Below are 15,473 nucleotides of genomic sequence, written 5' to 3' on the forward strand. Positions count from 1 at the left end.
GCAAGAGAGTGAGATTCTGAATGAACAGGGAAGCAAAGGAAGCATGGCAGGGGGCAAGCAGTGGTGAGAAACTTCTCTGTAAATCACCCAGTAGGACACTGTCTGGAATTGGGACTTGCAGCTGAACCTGAGACCAGCTAGCTGACCTACAGCCAAACATCCTGATCAACCAGACTCCCTGAGAGGCATCACCAGGTCTGCTCTTAAGCCCAGCAGCCCAGGCTGGTGGCTGCTCAACATTTATGCCTGTAGCTGCAATCACCTCTGTGCCTGCCTTGTTCCTAGCCATACTCCTGCCCTGCCCCAGTCCACTCTAGCCCTGCTTGTTTCCTGACTTTGGCTCTGACCCTCAGCTCTGACTCCTGGTTCCTGACTCTGGCTTTCATCATTAGGCATGAGCACCCACAGCTTAGCCCATGATAGTGGTTCTCTGGTTCAGTATGGCTTAGCTCCTTGGAATTCCAGGGTGTCATAGCGGCAATATTTACATTATCCCTATCTTAGTCTCTGTTCCTACTTCTTTGGAGTCAATGGTGAAACGCCCATTGACTTCAATTCCACAGGATCAGGTCCTTAGTGAGTGACCTATGCAAACCTGCTGCCTAACCGTGGTGTCACTATGCCATCAGTCAAACTCAAAATAAGGATCTTTCCAAATGTCTTCTGGATTACAGCTTTTGCATCTCTCTAATCATCTGTTGACAACACCCATCATGTTTATAGGCTCAGGCTTTTCCTGTGTCCTCCCACATAGAGGAAGCAGTGAGATGACAGAGATTCATCCTTAGAGGAAATATTGTCTTGTTTTGTTCCAAAATAAACACACACAAATGTCTTTTTAAGAAAAACAGCATATTTTTCTGTCGTTTTGTTTTGAAAACTTTCTCAAATACTGTTTGTCATAGCAACTCTCTCTGGCATTTCAGCTAAATTATATCTGGAAATTACAGGACATGACAAGGTCAAGGGGCACTTCTACTGATGCCAAGCTCTGATTTTTTTTAACTTTATTTACCTTCTGCTTTTGGACTAGATTCATATGATGCTTCTCCCCAACAACCAAGCACCCCCAGCTTTTTTTTTTCTTTTTAAAATTTTCTTTATATTTTTGGCATGTTTACTTCTCATGAAAGGTGCTAATTTGACAACTTCTATACGCTGTTTATCCAGAGACCAGGCACAGGGAGCCATAGTGTCCTGGCAGTGAGCCTCAACTCTTGTCTGGAGGCAGCATCTTGATGAGTAAGATGGCTGTTCAGGGGCCTTGCCTATCGGGTCCTTGGCCTCTCTGCTGAGATTGCCCTAATGATAGCAGTTTTGTGGGTGTTATGAAACCTTTTCCTTAGGCCATGCAGTGGGGACTAAAACTTGGCCATAAGTAGTATACTGAGTAGCAATTGTAAATGTTGTGGAAATGAGGGCCTGATCCAAACCCCACTGAAGGGAAAGGCACCTGTTGACTTCAGTAGGTGCTGGGTCAGACCCTTAATTCAGATCCACATAAATTACTAAATGTTAGGCGATAACAATTTTCTTTTGCTGTGTTGGAGTTGGTTGGCAGTTTGTGGGTGAAATGTCCCTTTACCAAGCTACTGAGACATCCATCCCTCTTCAGCAAACCTTACTTTTAAGCTACAGAAATAAAATACGATAGCCTTCAGATTCTGCAATAGAAACGATTGCTATACAACATCGCAGGAATGAAAAAGTGCTTTTCTTATAATGGTGTAACTTAAAAAGATTATGAGACTAATTAAAAAAGCCCAGTAAATGAATATCCAAGATAATGGGTGAATGCAAGTATGCAGATCCTCAGTTAGTATAAATCAGCATAGTTCACCAGCTGAGGATCTGTCCCAAGTTTTTTTTCCATGCTGTGTATTTACTGTGAGTTTCTGGCTTGTCTTAAACAGAAGACTATTTTTGTAATTTGTTTGTGGTGCTGTGAAGCTGGCATTCATGAGGACCCCAGAACATGAATCAGTGCAACTCAACAGTAATATTACTATTTGAACCATTAAATCATCTAGTCTGACCTCTTGTATATAGAATATCAGGGTTGGAAGGGACCTTAGGAGGTCATCTAGTCCAACCCGCTGCTCAAAGCAGGGCCAATCCCCAATTTTTGCCCCAGATCCCTAAATGACCCCCTCAAGGATTGAACTTACAACCCTGGGTTTAGCAGGCCAATGCTCAAACCAGACTTCCTGACCACAGTGAAGGATTCATTTACTCTGGTGACCAGGATCATATTGTGGGTACTGCTTGTTAAGATGAGTTATAGTCCTATTATTTGGAGGTACAAGATGGGGTGGTTAGCTGCCAAAATAACACCAATGATTTATGGATGGTGTTGTGGTATTTATGTCTCATCCAGGTTTTATCTAAACATCTTCAGGTTGTTTTTTTACGCATTGTAATATTACCACTTTAGAGCTGGTGGTACTGCATTTACATTTGTTTTGTTGTATGGCTTTGATGCCACAGTTAAATGGATTGTTTCTAAATGTTTCTTTTATTTGAATATGAACTGTTATTATCTGTTAAGTGTTGTTAGTCAGGGGCTGTGTAATTCTGACGTGTACTGTACCACATCCACGTATTCTTTTTTAATGTTTCTTAATAGATTGGAGATCATAAATCCAGAGTGATCTCTGAATTTTTGTAAAGGGAAATCATGCCTCCCCATTAACCTAGAATTCTTTGAGGGGGGTCAACAAGTATGTGGGCCAAGGGGATCCAGTGGATATAGTGTACTTAGATTTTCAGAAATCCTTTGCAAGGTCCCTCACTAAAGGCTCTTTAAGCAAAGTAAGCTGTCAGGAGATAAAAGGGAAAGTCCTCTCATGGATCAGTAACTCGTTAAAAGATAGGAAACAAAGGGTAGGAATATATGATCAGTTTTCAGAATGGAGAGAGGTAAATAGGGTGTCCCCCCAAGGGTCTATACTGGGACCAGTACTGTTCAATATATCCATAAATGATTTGGAAAAAGGGGTAAACAGTGAGGTGGCAAAATTTGCAGATGATACAAAACTACTTAAGATAGTTAAGTCCAAAGCAGACTGTGAAGAGCTACAAAGGCATCTCAAAAAACTGGGGGACTGGGCAACAAAATGGCAGATGAAATTCAGGGCTGCTAAATGCAAAGTAATGCACATTGGAAAACACAATCCCAACTATACATATAAAATGATGGGGTCTAAATTAGCTGTTACCACTCAAGAAAGAGATCTTGGAGTCATTGTGGATAGTTCTCTTAAAACATCTACTCACTGTGCAGTGGCAGTCAAAAAAGTTAACAGACTGTTGGGAATCATTAGGAAAGGGAATGATAAGACAGAAAATATCATATTGCCTCTATTTAAATCCATGGTACACCCACATCTTGAATAGTGCATGCAGATCTCGTTGCCCCATCTCAAAAAAAGATATATTGGAATTGGAAAAGGTACAGAAAACGGCAACAAAAATGATTAGGGGTATGGTACAGCTTCTATATGAGGAGAGATTAATAAGACTGGGACTTTTTAGCTTGGAAAAGAGACGACTAAGGGGGGATATGATAGAGGTCTATAAAATCATGACTGCTGTGGAGAAAATAAAGAAGTGTTATTTACTAGAACACAAACACTAAGGATCACCAACTGAAATTAATAGGTAGCATGTTTAAAACAAACAAAAGGAAGTATTTCTTCACAAAATGCACAGTCAGCCTGTGGAACTTTGTCAGAGGATGTTGTGAAGGTGCAGACTACAACAGGGTTCAAAAAAGAACTAGATAAGTTCATGAAGGATAGGTCCATCAATGACTATTAGCCAGGACGGGAGCAATGGTGTCCCTTGCGTCTGTTTACCAGAAGCTGGGAATGGGCAACAGGATGGACCACTTGATTACTTGTTCTGTTCATTCCCTCTGAAGCACCTGGCATTGACCACTGTTGGAAGACAGGATACTGGGCTAGATGGACCTTTGGTCTGACACAGTATGGCCGTTCTTATGCTACAAATTCAAGGGGTTGCCTTCATACTGTCTGTTACCTGTTTTGTGAACTCGAATATCTGTAGCTAACTATAAATATCTTTTTTTCTTTAAAGAGCTCATAGTTAACTGAGCCATGAGCTCGTAAAGTATTGAAAATATTTTCACCACAGCATAATACATAATTAATCCATAACATTACAGTCAAAGGACTAATTCTGCAACTCGTTTCCTTGACGACTCCTCCCCTCCCCCAGAGCAAAGTTTCATCAAGTAGATAAAGGCTAGTCTTTCCAGGAAATATTTACCTGAAATCTGAAACTTTGTTTCCTAAAACTTTTTTTCCCCTTCTGTTTTCCACCTGCTCTTGCCACCTCAAAGCGGTGCGGGATGAGGGACATGCTAGCCACTGCTTCCCACAGGTCCCATTGGCCGGGAAAAGTGAACCATGGCCAGTGGGAGCTGCAGGGCTCCATGCCTGCAGAGGCTCCAGATAAACTGGCCCGGCCCACCAGTGGCTTTACCCTGAGTGGCTGGGTGGCAAAGGTTGTGACCCCTGCTCTAACTTGTTTACTTGTATGGATAAGAATCAGAGTAGATATTAAGTGTATTTTTCTGAGGTTACCTACTTCCTTTTAGCATCGACAAGCTAATTTAATTTCTTCTAAATCCCTTTCCTATCTTAATTGCCTTTATTTTATGCATGTGACTATGTCCAGTTAATCTGAAGATCAAAGATGTGAGGCACTGCAGGAAACTCATAATATTACCTATAGTGTCTTCAGCTTATCTATCCCTGTTATAATGAATGGCAGGCAGTTCCCATCAATAAATCAGTGTAACTAGATTACCTGTGTATGCATAGGAACTGGAATGTTAACTTCAAAGGATGGGTCAGTGTGTGCTGACAAAAAAGGAGCTGTGGTCACATGCTGTGCTCAAAACACTTGACCGCCTGTTTCAGCTACAAAAGAGAAACCTCTGGCCTGATTCTGCATCTCTAGTATGCTGATCTTTAAAGAGGTAAAGCTTGAGATGTGGGACTAAGGTTCGCCAAGAAGTTACTTGGAATACCCTGCAAAATCCATGGAATGACTCTAACAGACTACATATAAGCTGCCTTTGGATTCTGACCTGTTGAAATGATTCCAGAGATACTGTTGTGCAAACCAGAATATTCACCATCAATGCTACAATTCTGATCTGAGGATTTAGCAATCTCTTGTAACGTATATGATTCTTTAACCATTCAGTAACTTTTTTCTTTTATTAATACATCTTCAGTTAGTTACTAAGGATTGGCTGACAACAGGGGTGAAAGAAAAATTGAACTCTTACCGGTACGGGGGCCAGCTCTGGCCCCACCAGAACAGGGGGGGCCTCAGGTGGAAGGGGTAGGGTAGGGGGTCAGCCTGCCCCAGCCAGCCCATCCGTGCTGTCTGGCTCATGCCGCCCGGGGCTCCAGCGGCAATTTAAAGGGCTCAGGGCTCCCGCCGATGCTGCAGCTCCAGGCCCTTTTAAATCGCTGGCCCTGGGGTGGTGGCCCGGGGTGTGTGTGTGAAAGGGGCAGCAAGGTCGCAGTGCTGCTGCAGCAGTGCTTTAAAGTCAGCTGTACGGGCTGGTACTGGCGGCCACTTTTTACTGGTGTGTGGTTCTACAGAACCTCTTTTGTTACTGGCTTGGTGAATCTAATTATAGAATAAATCACCGGTTTTTGGTGTGTTTCTGCCCTGTTTCTTGCAGTCTGCCCTGAGCGTGGCATTCTCAGTGTAGGCCATTCTAGGCACCAGTCACAGAAGCATTGAAAATCAACTTTTTCATTTTGGGGAAGGAAAAGCGTTGTAAGCAATTGACATAGGACAGTATCTGGTGCTAATATTTTTGTAAGGAATGTGAAAGAAGTAAAGGCCCAGTCCTACAATCTTGATTTATGTGAATGGTCTCATTGAAATCAACAGGATTACTTGCACAAGTAAAGACTACTTGTGTGATTGGCTATGGGATTGGTCTCCTAATCTGTAAATTTATCAGCTTCTGCAAGCTTGCATGGCTTCATATAGACTGGATAACTAGATTTTCATTACCTAAAAGAGGGGTTTCAAAATGATCCTACAGTGACATTTAACTCAGTTTTTATTTTCTTTCCCATATTACAGGTACTGTCTGCCTGTGTGCTAACCATAATCCTAGGATGTATATTTGGACTGAAGCCTAGCTGTTCAAGAGATGGTAATTAATGCAATTCTCCAATATAAATAGTCTGAGCAATTCCTTTTTAAAATTGATCATGAAGTTATCAGAGTATCATCCTTATGTTGCAGGGAAAGACAGTTGTGTGCCTTACCTGAAGTAGTTTCGATTGCCAGCACATTCATCCGAGGATGCCTGTGCTGCCTGTGGGAACTCTTCTAATTCATTGGTGTCTTCCGCCTCTTCTCTCTCTTCTCCCTCCCTCTCCCTCCCCCCCCCACCCCCGCACCATTATAAGGTTTGCCCAGACAGGAGACTGGGAGGTTGTATTCTAGGAACTGGAACAAATGAGGAAACAATTTGACTAGTGAAATGAGTAAATCCTCCATCAAAGAAATCCAAACAGGAGTGTATTGTGACAGATTCTGACCAGACTCAGAACACAGAAATGCTGTTGAGTTGAATGTAAGGCCTTTTCAAGCTCAGCCAATAATCCCGTGATGGTATTTACCCTGATACTCCAATTACTGTTAAATCCCCACTGGAATCCATTTGGTATTCTACCATTTTACTCAGGCTTTGCAGAGAGAACCAGGATTTTTTCGTGACCGATTAACTGATCAGCAGCAGGAGATGAGGTGGACTCTTGATTCAGTAGTTGACTTCCATCCTCTATTTGTTTTTCTCTTTTAGTAACTGTGAAATACTTACGTCAGACCTTGTAGATGGGGGCTAGTACATGTGATTTTATTTATCAGGAAATAAACCAGCTGCCTAATATATATTTAATATGCCAGTCACCATGATATCTAACTTTAGGCAACCACAGAATATTAGAAAACTAGAATAAACACATCTGTCTAAACAGTGGTACAATATAGCTGTATCATTCCCTACAATGATCTTATTGATGTTCTAGGCATATTGACCAATTCAGTATCAATGTTTAGCCATTGACCTCTAAATTCCCACCTCGTATTCCCCAACAGCATCCTAATAGCTACACACTGCTCGTTTGAAAGAAACAATGGAAAAGACATGAAGGAATGTTAATCATAATACTTTTAGTCTTTAATCATACCTCTAGCTGGAATAATTATAATGATACAAAGTCTGTGTCTAGAGCGGGTGCTAGTTTTCTGTCCTTTGCAGATATTTAGATCTTATTACCACTGTTGTTTGAGTTCTGCCATACTTTTTGCTAACAACTGCTAAATTCCTAATACTGAGATTACTGAAAGTAATAACACTGTCCAATATTTCAGTCAAAACTTGCAAAGGCCGTTGCTTTGAAAGGACATTTGGAAACTGCCGTTGTGATAGAGATTGCGTCAAACTTGGAAATTGCTGCTTAGATTTCCAGGAAGCATGTATACAGCCAGGTAAGGGTGAAAACATTGGGGAGACAAAGGGAAACAGTATATCTACCTTATAAGTTAGCGCCACCGGCAGGAGTGCTAGTGAAGACAGGTCATCAGCAGCTACTGCCGGTTTAAACACCGTGTTGCTTAAACCTGCTTTAAGAACATTGTAGTTAAAATGCCATTGATCTGTCTATGCTAGTGATTCCATTATTGCTTTCATTGATGAAGCTACAGTGGTTACTATTATTAAGTCTAGATCAAATAGTCTTGATTTGTTCCATTTTAGGCAATATGTGTCACTGTTGCATTGTTTTAATCCATAGTCGATGACTTAGCATAAACAAAAAAGGAGACAGGATGCACCCCTGCCTTACACCTGTCTTGATCCTGAATGGCTTACTCAATCCATTTTAATGCAGCATTTTGAGTTGGCATAGAATGCCTTCATAATGTTAATTAATTTTTTTGGAATTCCACATTGTTCTACAATTTCCACAGTTTCTGTTTACACTATCAAATGCCTTTTGAGAGTCCACAAAATTGATGGCAAGACTGCCTTGGGAATTCAATTGTGTTCTCAATAATACGTCTCAGAGTGAAATTAGCATCTGTGCACAATCTCCCTTGTCTAAACCAGATTGTTCATGTTGGATGGTTCCGGTCCCAAGCCCGGATCAAAAAGGAGGAGGGTTGGTCAATGGGGCGGCTTCCTGTCAACATAAAAAAAAATAATAATTTCTAGCTACAGAAACTACTCATATAAATCTGCATGTAGACAAAAACTAAAAATTGTACTTTTTGCATTTGATTTTTGATTGTAGCTCATATATGGACCTGCAATAAGTTCCGGTGCGGAGAGAAGAGGCGGCCAGAGAATCGTTGCTCCTGTTCAGACGATTGTGTGGAAAACAAAGATTGTTGTGTCAATTATTATATAGTTTGCCAAGGTAAATTCCCATTTTACCTTTCCAACCTCACCCTGCTTGTTTGAAAGGAACAATAGAAAAGTTACGAAGCAGGAATAATGATAACAGTACAAAACTTGTGTCTAGAGCATGCCCTAGTTTTCTCACTTTTTCAAATCTTTAGACCTTGTTACCATTGTTGCTTGATTTCTGGCCAACTTTTTGCTAATGGCTGCCAAGTTCTCACTACGAAGATTACTACAAGTAATGATGCTACCTGAGAACTCCTGGCCTTGCTTCCTAACGGTGTGAAAACTGAAAGAAAAGTTTTATGCCCTTTTTTGTTTTGTTTTTGTTTTGTTTTTTGTTTTGAGAAATTGTGATGGACATTTAGCAGATCAGTTTTATTTAATTTAATATGAGAACTGTACAATATTTCTTAATGTGACTATACCTATTTTAGGAGCGAAAAGTTGGGTTGAAGAAAAATGTGAGGACATAAATGAACCCCAGTGCCCAGCAGGGTAAGGATAGTCTCTCTTTATTTGGAAGTTTGCATTTAGAACAATATTTTTAAGGGTAATGTTCTCTGTTTACAATCAAATAAACCACTCCTCACCTCAGCAGTCTCTGAATAGTAATTATATTCCATTATTCTTTATAGTGTATCAGTAATATTACAAATATAGGTGTTCTTATCCTGGTAAAAGGTTCAATATACAAGCACCATTTTACAACAATCTCACATAAATGTCCAATCCTGCAAGGTGCTGGGTGCTCACTTCTTCCATCTCAGAATCATGCAGCATTGGGTCTTTTAAGGTAACAAATTTTTGCTGTGGTATAAATGGTAGATATTCCAGACTTATGAACTAAAAATAATTGTGCTCTGTGCAACCAGCTAGAGAGGCGTGGAAGTCAATTGAAGTATTATTCAGGGCTATGAAGTGTCATGCCTCTTGCATGCCTTGTCATCCCTACCTGCAGCTCAGCCCAAATCTTACCTCTAGCTGACCTGTAAACTGGAGCAGCAGTGGGCCCTTTTGGTTGCTAGAGGCCACTGTGAAGCATGGGGACAGGAAGCCACGTGACCCATAGGACTCTCCTGTGGCTGCTTCCCCAGTGGGAGTTGAGCATGGAAGAGTCCAGCAGCAATGAGAGGAAATTAAGGGGTTGCAGCAGCAGCTAGTATCCCACTGGCAGGGCCAGAAGGTAAGGGGGCTCAGTACTGACCCCAGCCAGACACAGCTGCCCTCCCAGTCAGCACAACATTCAACTCCTACTACACACCTACCCCAGGGCCCCCTGAGCAGTACTCAGGCAACTTCCCAACTACCCTATACATGCTCCAGTACCCACCAACCCCAGCACCCTAGAATCCACCCACCTAATCCAGCAACCCCAGATGACGTCCTGATAAGCATTAGGTTTTGGGCAGCTCCATGGCCTACATACCACCACTGCTAGGTGGAAGGTGTATTGACCATACACGGAATTTTGTGATCATATGCAAATTATCTACAGTATGCAAATTAGTTCCTTAAAAATGTGTATAAAATGTCACCTATGGAACTGCCAAGATTTGTGTAGCTCCTATAGTTATTCTACTTTGTAGATTAAATCAGTTCCAGCTCTCAGAATTTTTTTTTTTTTTTTTTTTTTGGTTTGGTTTTTACCTTGGAGGACCAAGCCTCATCTAGCAATTTAGAAAAACTGGCTTTGAAACATAAGGATAGTTACACTAGCCAACAGCATATTATTTACTTGAGGTTTGGGGAATTTTGCCATTCAAGTCTTGTTTGGGATTCAGTCTGGGCTGTGAGCACTGGCTTCTGAAACCAAAATCGCTGTGTTATATTTACTATGGATATGCCACATGCATGGGTGTTTGGGACCACTGTGCAGATGTCTTCACAGTCCCTACTTAACTCCAAATGAAATAATTTTAAAAATATTTTTTGCCCATCTCTTCCTAATTTGTTTCCATTATGTGGATCAGTTGGGTTATTACATATGAAATACTTAAATGAGCTAATAGAATTGCTCTCGGGTCTCTACAACTGGACTTTTTTGTATTTTGAGTGTATGTCAAAGTGTTTCCTAATGTAGCCTTACTTAAGAAACAACAATTGGTGTTTCCTTGTCATACTTGCATATATTGTGCTTTTAAATCACTCTTAATTCTTTGTTTTGGGTTGCATTGGGTGGGTTCTGATGATCCAAAGTAGAATAAGGCTGTGATCCTATAAGTACTTAAGCTTAATTGTGCTTAACTTTATTCACCTGAGTAATCCCACAGACTTCAATGGGAATGTCACATGCTTGCACTGAAGTCTCTGCAGGATCAGGATCTACACAATTTATGCAAAGGGATAAATTTATTTTCTTTTGAAAAGAAAAATCCTTGTCTTTTCCAGTGGTGGTGGAGAAAGAATGTGTCAGACATCCTTAAGTTTCAGGTTAGGCTAGCTCAAGGGGGCAAGATATGTAGATTCCAATCATTTCTCTGGCTGATTCAGTGGAGGACTTTGAATCCACATCTCTTACCTCCAAGGTGAGTGCCTTAATCACCAGGCTGTCGAGTTATTCTTGCTATTTGGCTCAATTGACTTTTAAGCATTTATACAAAGTTGACCAGCTCCAACAGGAGTGAGAATGATCAATTAACTGCAGAACGACCTGTAGCCTGGCTGTTAGAGTACTGGTCTGGAAGAGGGAAGTTCTGAGTTCAAGTCTCTGTCCCAGAGTGGGGCTTCAAACCCCCATCTCTCATGGCCCAGGCAAGTATGTTACGCATTGGGCTAAACCTTATAAAAGGGCTGAAAGGCAAACTTTGCTGACCTTGAAAAACTATTCTCCAGCAGAAACTATCAGGTCAAATTCATGAATAGTTTCTGGTTGACTGAAACTGCATTTTTCAGCAAACAAACTTTGAAAAATTTCTGTCCAGCTCTAATTGTGAACATTAATGAGCATCTGTGTAGCTCTTTACACTGAAAAAACACTGTACAGATATTAAATTCCATGTTTTTTTTTTTAACTCTCATTTCTAATTGCTCAGGTTTACGAAACCCCCAGTTTTGTTGTTTTCTTTGGATGGCTTCAGAGCAGAGTATTTACACACATGGGGTGAACTTCTTCCTGTTGTTAGCAAATTACGTGAGTAGATTCTCTGTCTAGACAATAACATGACGCTTAATTAGAAAAATCTAAGCTGTCCATTGTTTTAAGAGTACAAGGAGAACTCTTTTAAACACTTCACCAGGAGCTGGCCAAGTATTCTTTGGGCTCTCAGTGAGAGATCGAAAATGGTTGAGCAGCCCTTTCTGTGGTTAAGCAGTGCTAATTTTGCAATGAATTTACATTGTTGTGAAAAATAAACTAGTTTAATGTGATGTTTTGACTCCATACCAATTCTAAAGTATGATTCAGCCTGCAGAGTGACTTGTATTTAGGTGGGGAGGTGACAAAATAATGGAAAGAGGAGTAGAAAGCATTTCAGTATTTTGAAAAGGAAATTGAGGTGGAGAAAATATGAGAAATGAGTACTAAAATGTAAGACCTGATGCATGGAGTAGGAAAGTGATAACATTTGAGGGAGGAGTTTCATTTTGTTAAATGAATGAGTGACCAGAACCGGCTGTAGTCTTAGTGCATTTTCCCACAGGTTTTGGGGTGTGTTACAGAATATGAACTTTGTTGTTTTCTTTTTTAAAAAAAGCCCAAAGTTTTTATCCCTTATAACTATAAAGATAGTTTAAACATAAGGCATACAACCAAACTCTTGGCCACTTGTAAAAATCCCATGGTACTTCTTGCCTGAGTAGCAATGTCAGGCTTGCTGTGCTGTCCAAATTACAATCTGGAGGGACTACATTCTGTTTATCTAAAAATAACAATGAAAACATTCTCTCTTTATATGTTAAAAATGTGTACACTTGGATTGAGATGGAAATAGGAGACAGACTTGTTGAAAGTCTCTGGGTAATGATAAAAGGGGTAAAAAGCAAGGGTGATGTCATGCTAGGAGTCTATTACAGGCCACCTAACCAGGAAGAAGAGGTGGATGAGGCTTTTTTTAACCAGCTAACAAAATCATCCAAAGCACAGGAGTTGGTGGTGATGGGGGACTTCAGCTACCCAGACTTCTTTTTGGGAAAATAACACAGCAGGGCACAGATTATCCAATAAATTCTTGGAATGTTTTGGAGACAGTTTTTTATTTCAGAAGGTGGAGACAGCTACCAGGGGGAGAGGCTGTTCTAGATTTGATTTTGACAAATAAGGAGGAACTGGGAGAGAATTTGCAAGTGGAAAGCAGCTTGGGTGAAAGTGATCATGAAATGATAGAGTTCATGATTCTAAGGAATGGTAGGAGGGAGAACATCAAAATAAAGACAATGGATTTCAAGAAGGCAGACTTTAGCAAACTCAGGGAGTTGTAGATAAGGTCCCATGGGAAGCAAGTCTAAGGGGAAAAACAAGAAGACAGTTGACAGTTTTTCAAAGAGACATTATTAAGGGCACAAGAGCAAACTATCCCACTGCGTAGGAAAGATAGGAAGTATGGCAAGAAACACCCTGTCTTAAGCAGGAGTTAGATCTTCAGTGATCTAAAAATCCATTTTTTGTAGGACTCTTTTTTGAAACTACTATGTCAAATTACAAAGGATGAATATAAACAAATAACACAAGTATGTACAGACAAAATTAGAAAGGCCAAGGCATGAAATGAGATCAAACTAGCTAGAGACATAAAGGGTAACAAGAAAACATTGTACAAATACGTTAGAAGCAAGAGGAAGACCAAAGACAGGGTAGGCCCATTACTCAATGAAGGGGGACAAATAATAACAGAAAATGTGGAAGGTGCTTCATGACTTCTTTGTTTTGGTTTTCACCAAGAAGGTTGGTGGTGGTTGGACGTCTAACGTTGTGAATGCCAGTGAAAATGAGGTAGGATCAGAAGAGGCTAAAATAGGAAAAGAACAAGTTAAAAATTACTTGGACAAATTAGGTGTCTTCAAGTCACAAGGGCCTGATTAAATGCATCCTAAAATACTCAAGAAGCTGACTGAGGAGATATCTGAGCCATTAACAATTGTCTTTGAGAAGTCCTGGAAGATGGAAGAGATTCCAGAAGACTGGAAAAGGGTAAATATAGTGCCCATCTATAAAAAGGGAAATAAGAACAACCCAGAGAATTACAGACCAGTCAGCTTAACTTCAGTACCCGGAAAGATAATGGAGCAAATAATTAAGCAATCAGTTTGCAAATGTCTAGAAGATAATAATGTGATAAGTAACCATCAACATGGATTTGTCAAAAACAAATCGTGTCAAACCAACCTGATACCTTTCTTTGACAGGGTAACAAGCCTTGTGGATGGGGGGGGGGAGGAAGCGATAGATGTGATATATCTTGATTTTAGTAAAGCTTTTGATACTGTCCCGCATGACTTTTTCATAAATAAACAAGGGAAATTGAACCTAGATGGAACTACTAGAAGGTGGGTGCAAAACTGGTTGGAAAACCATTCCCGGAGCATAGTTATCAGTGGTTCACAGTCAGGCTGGAAGGCTATAATGAGTGGGGTCCCACAGGGATCAGTTCTGGGTCCAGTTCTGTTCAATATCTTCATCAATGATTTAGATAATGGCATACAGAGTACACTTATAATGTTTGCAGACAATATCAAGCTAGGAGGGGTTGCAAGTGCTTTGGAGGATAGGATTAAAATTCAAAATGATCTGGACAAACTGGAGAAATGGTCTGAAGTAAATAGGATGAAATTCAATAAGGACAAATGCAAAGTACTCCACTTAGGAAGGAACAATCAGTTGCACACATACTAAATGGGAAATGACTGCCTAGGAAGGAGTACTGCGGAAAGGGATCTGGGGATCATAGTGGATCACAAGCTAAATATGAGTCAACAATGTAACGCTGTTGCAAAAAAGGCGAACATCATTCTGAGATGTATTAGCAGGAGTGTTGTAAGCAAGACACGAGAAGTAATTCTTCTGCTCTACTCCATGCTGATTAGGCCTCAACTGGAGTATTGTGTCCAGTTCTGGGCATCACATTTCAGAAAGGATGTGGACAAATTGGAGAGAGTCCAGAGAAGAGCAACAAAAATGATCAAAGGTCTAGAAAACATGACCTATGAGGGAAGATTGGAAAAAATAGGGTTTGTTTAGTCTGGAAAAGAGAAGACTGAGAGGAGAGTTTTCAAATATGTAAAAGGTTGTTACAAGGAGGAGGAAGAAAAATAGTTTCTTAACTTCTGAGGATAGGACAAAAAGCAATGGGCTTAAATTGCAGAAAGGGAGGTTTAGTTTGGACGTTAGGAAAAACTTCCTAACTGTCAGGGTGGTTAAGCGCTGGAATAAATTGCCTAGGGAGGTTGTGGAATCTGCATCATTTGCAGATTTTTTTTTTTAAGAGCAGGTTAGAGAAACACCTGTCAGGAATGGTCTAGATAATTAGTCCTGTCATGAGTGCAGGGGACTGGACTAGATAACCTCTCAAGGTGCCTTCCAGTTCTATGATATTCATCACAACTAAAGCTGACCGGAGGATGACAATTCCATATCACAGCAACTTTCAAGGTTTTGAAATTTTGTTTTCATTTTGTACTGAACCAAATCAAAATTTTTCAAACACTTTAATGAAATAGAATTATGTCAAAAAGTCCGTTTTTTGATTGAAAGCTGAGCTTTTTTTAAGGCACTCCTGATGAGAGAGACTAATTTTCACATTCTCTAGTCAGGTGACATGGGCACTGGCCTGAGATGTGGGTGACCCAGGTTTGAACCTGCTCTGCCTGACTCGGAGCAGTGCTTTTCATCCCAGATAGAGCAGGCTTGAAGTTGGATCTCCCACATCCCAGGCCAGTGCCATGTCATCAAGCTAGAGAGTGCAAGAGTTAGTCTCTCTCTGGTCACTTTGAACCAGAGAGCCCTGGACCTAAAAAGCCTTACCAATGAAAACTTGAAACTGATAACGATTTGGCTTTGATGAAATTTCCT

The 15,473-nt window shown here is 40.5% G+C and overlaps 1 protein-coding gene across 4 annotated transcripts in view; it reads left to right on the plus strand.

Moving 5' to 3' along the window:
• ENPP1 (ectonucleotide pyrophosphatase/phosphodiesterase 1) overlaps positions 1 to 15,473 on the plus strand; it is a 71,010-nt gene that overhangs the window by 19,802 nt on the left and 35,735 nt on the right. For all 4 annotated transcript variants that reach the window (XR_013345635.1, XR_013345634.1, XM_077813053.1 and 1 more), the window contains exons 2-6: positions 6,139 to 6,211; positions 7,438 to 7,554; positions 8,358 to 8,483; positions 8,905 to 8,965; positions 11,503 to 11,600. Coding sequence is in view for 2 of the 4 variants with exons in the window: in XM_077813053.1 (XP_077669179.1) it covers positions 6,139 to 6,211; positions 7,438 to 7,554; positions 8,358 to 8,483; positions 8,905 to 8,965; positions 11,503 to 11,600 (475 nt within the window). In the remaining 2 variants the exon portion in view is untranslated. The remainder of the gene's footprint in view (positions 1 to 6,138; positions 6,212 to 7,437; positions 7,555 to 8,357; positions 8,484 to 8,904; positions 8,966 to 11,502; positions 11,601 to 15,473) is intronic.

Source organism: Eretmochelys imbricata, chromosome 3 (assembly GCF_965152235.1).
Source record: "Eretmochelys imbricata isolate rEreImb1 chromosome 3, rEreImb1.hap1, whole genome shotgun sequence".
Classification (NCBI taxonomy): Eukaryota; Metazoa; Chordata; order Testudines; family Cheloniidae; genus Eretmochelys; species Eretmochelys imbricata.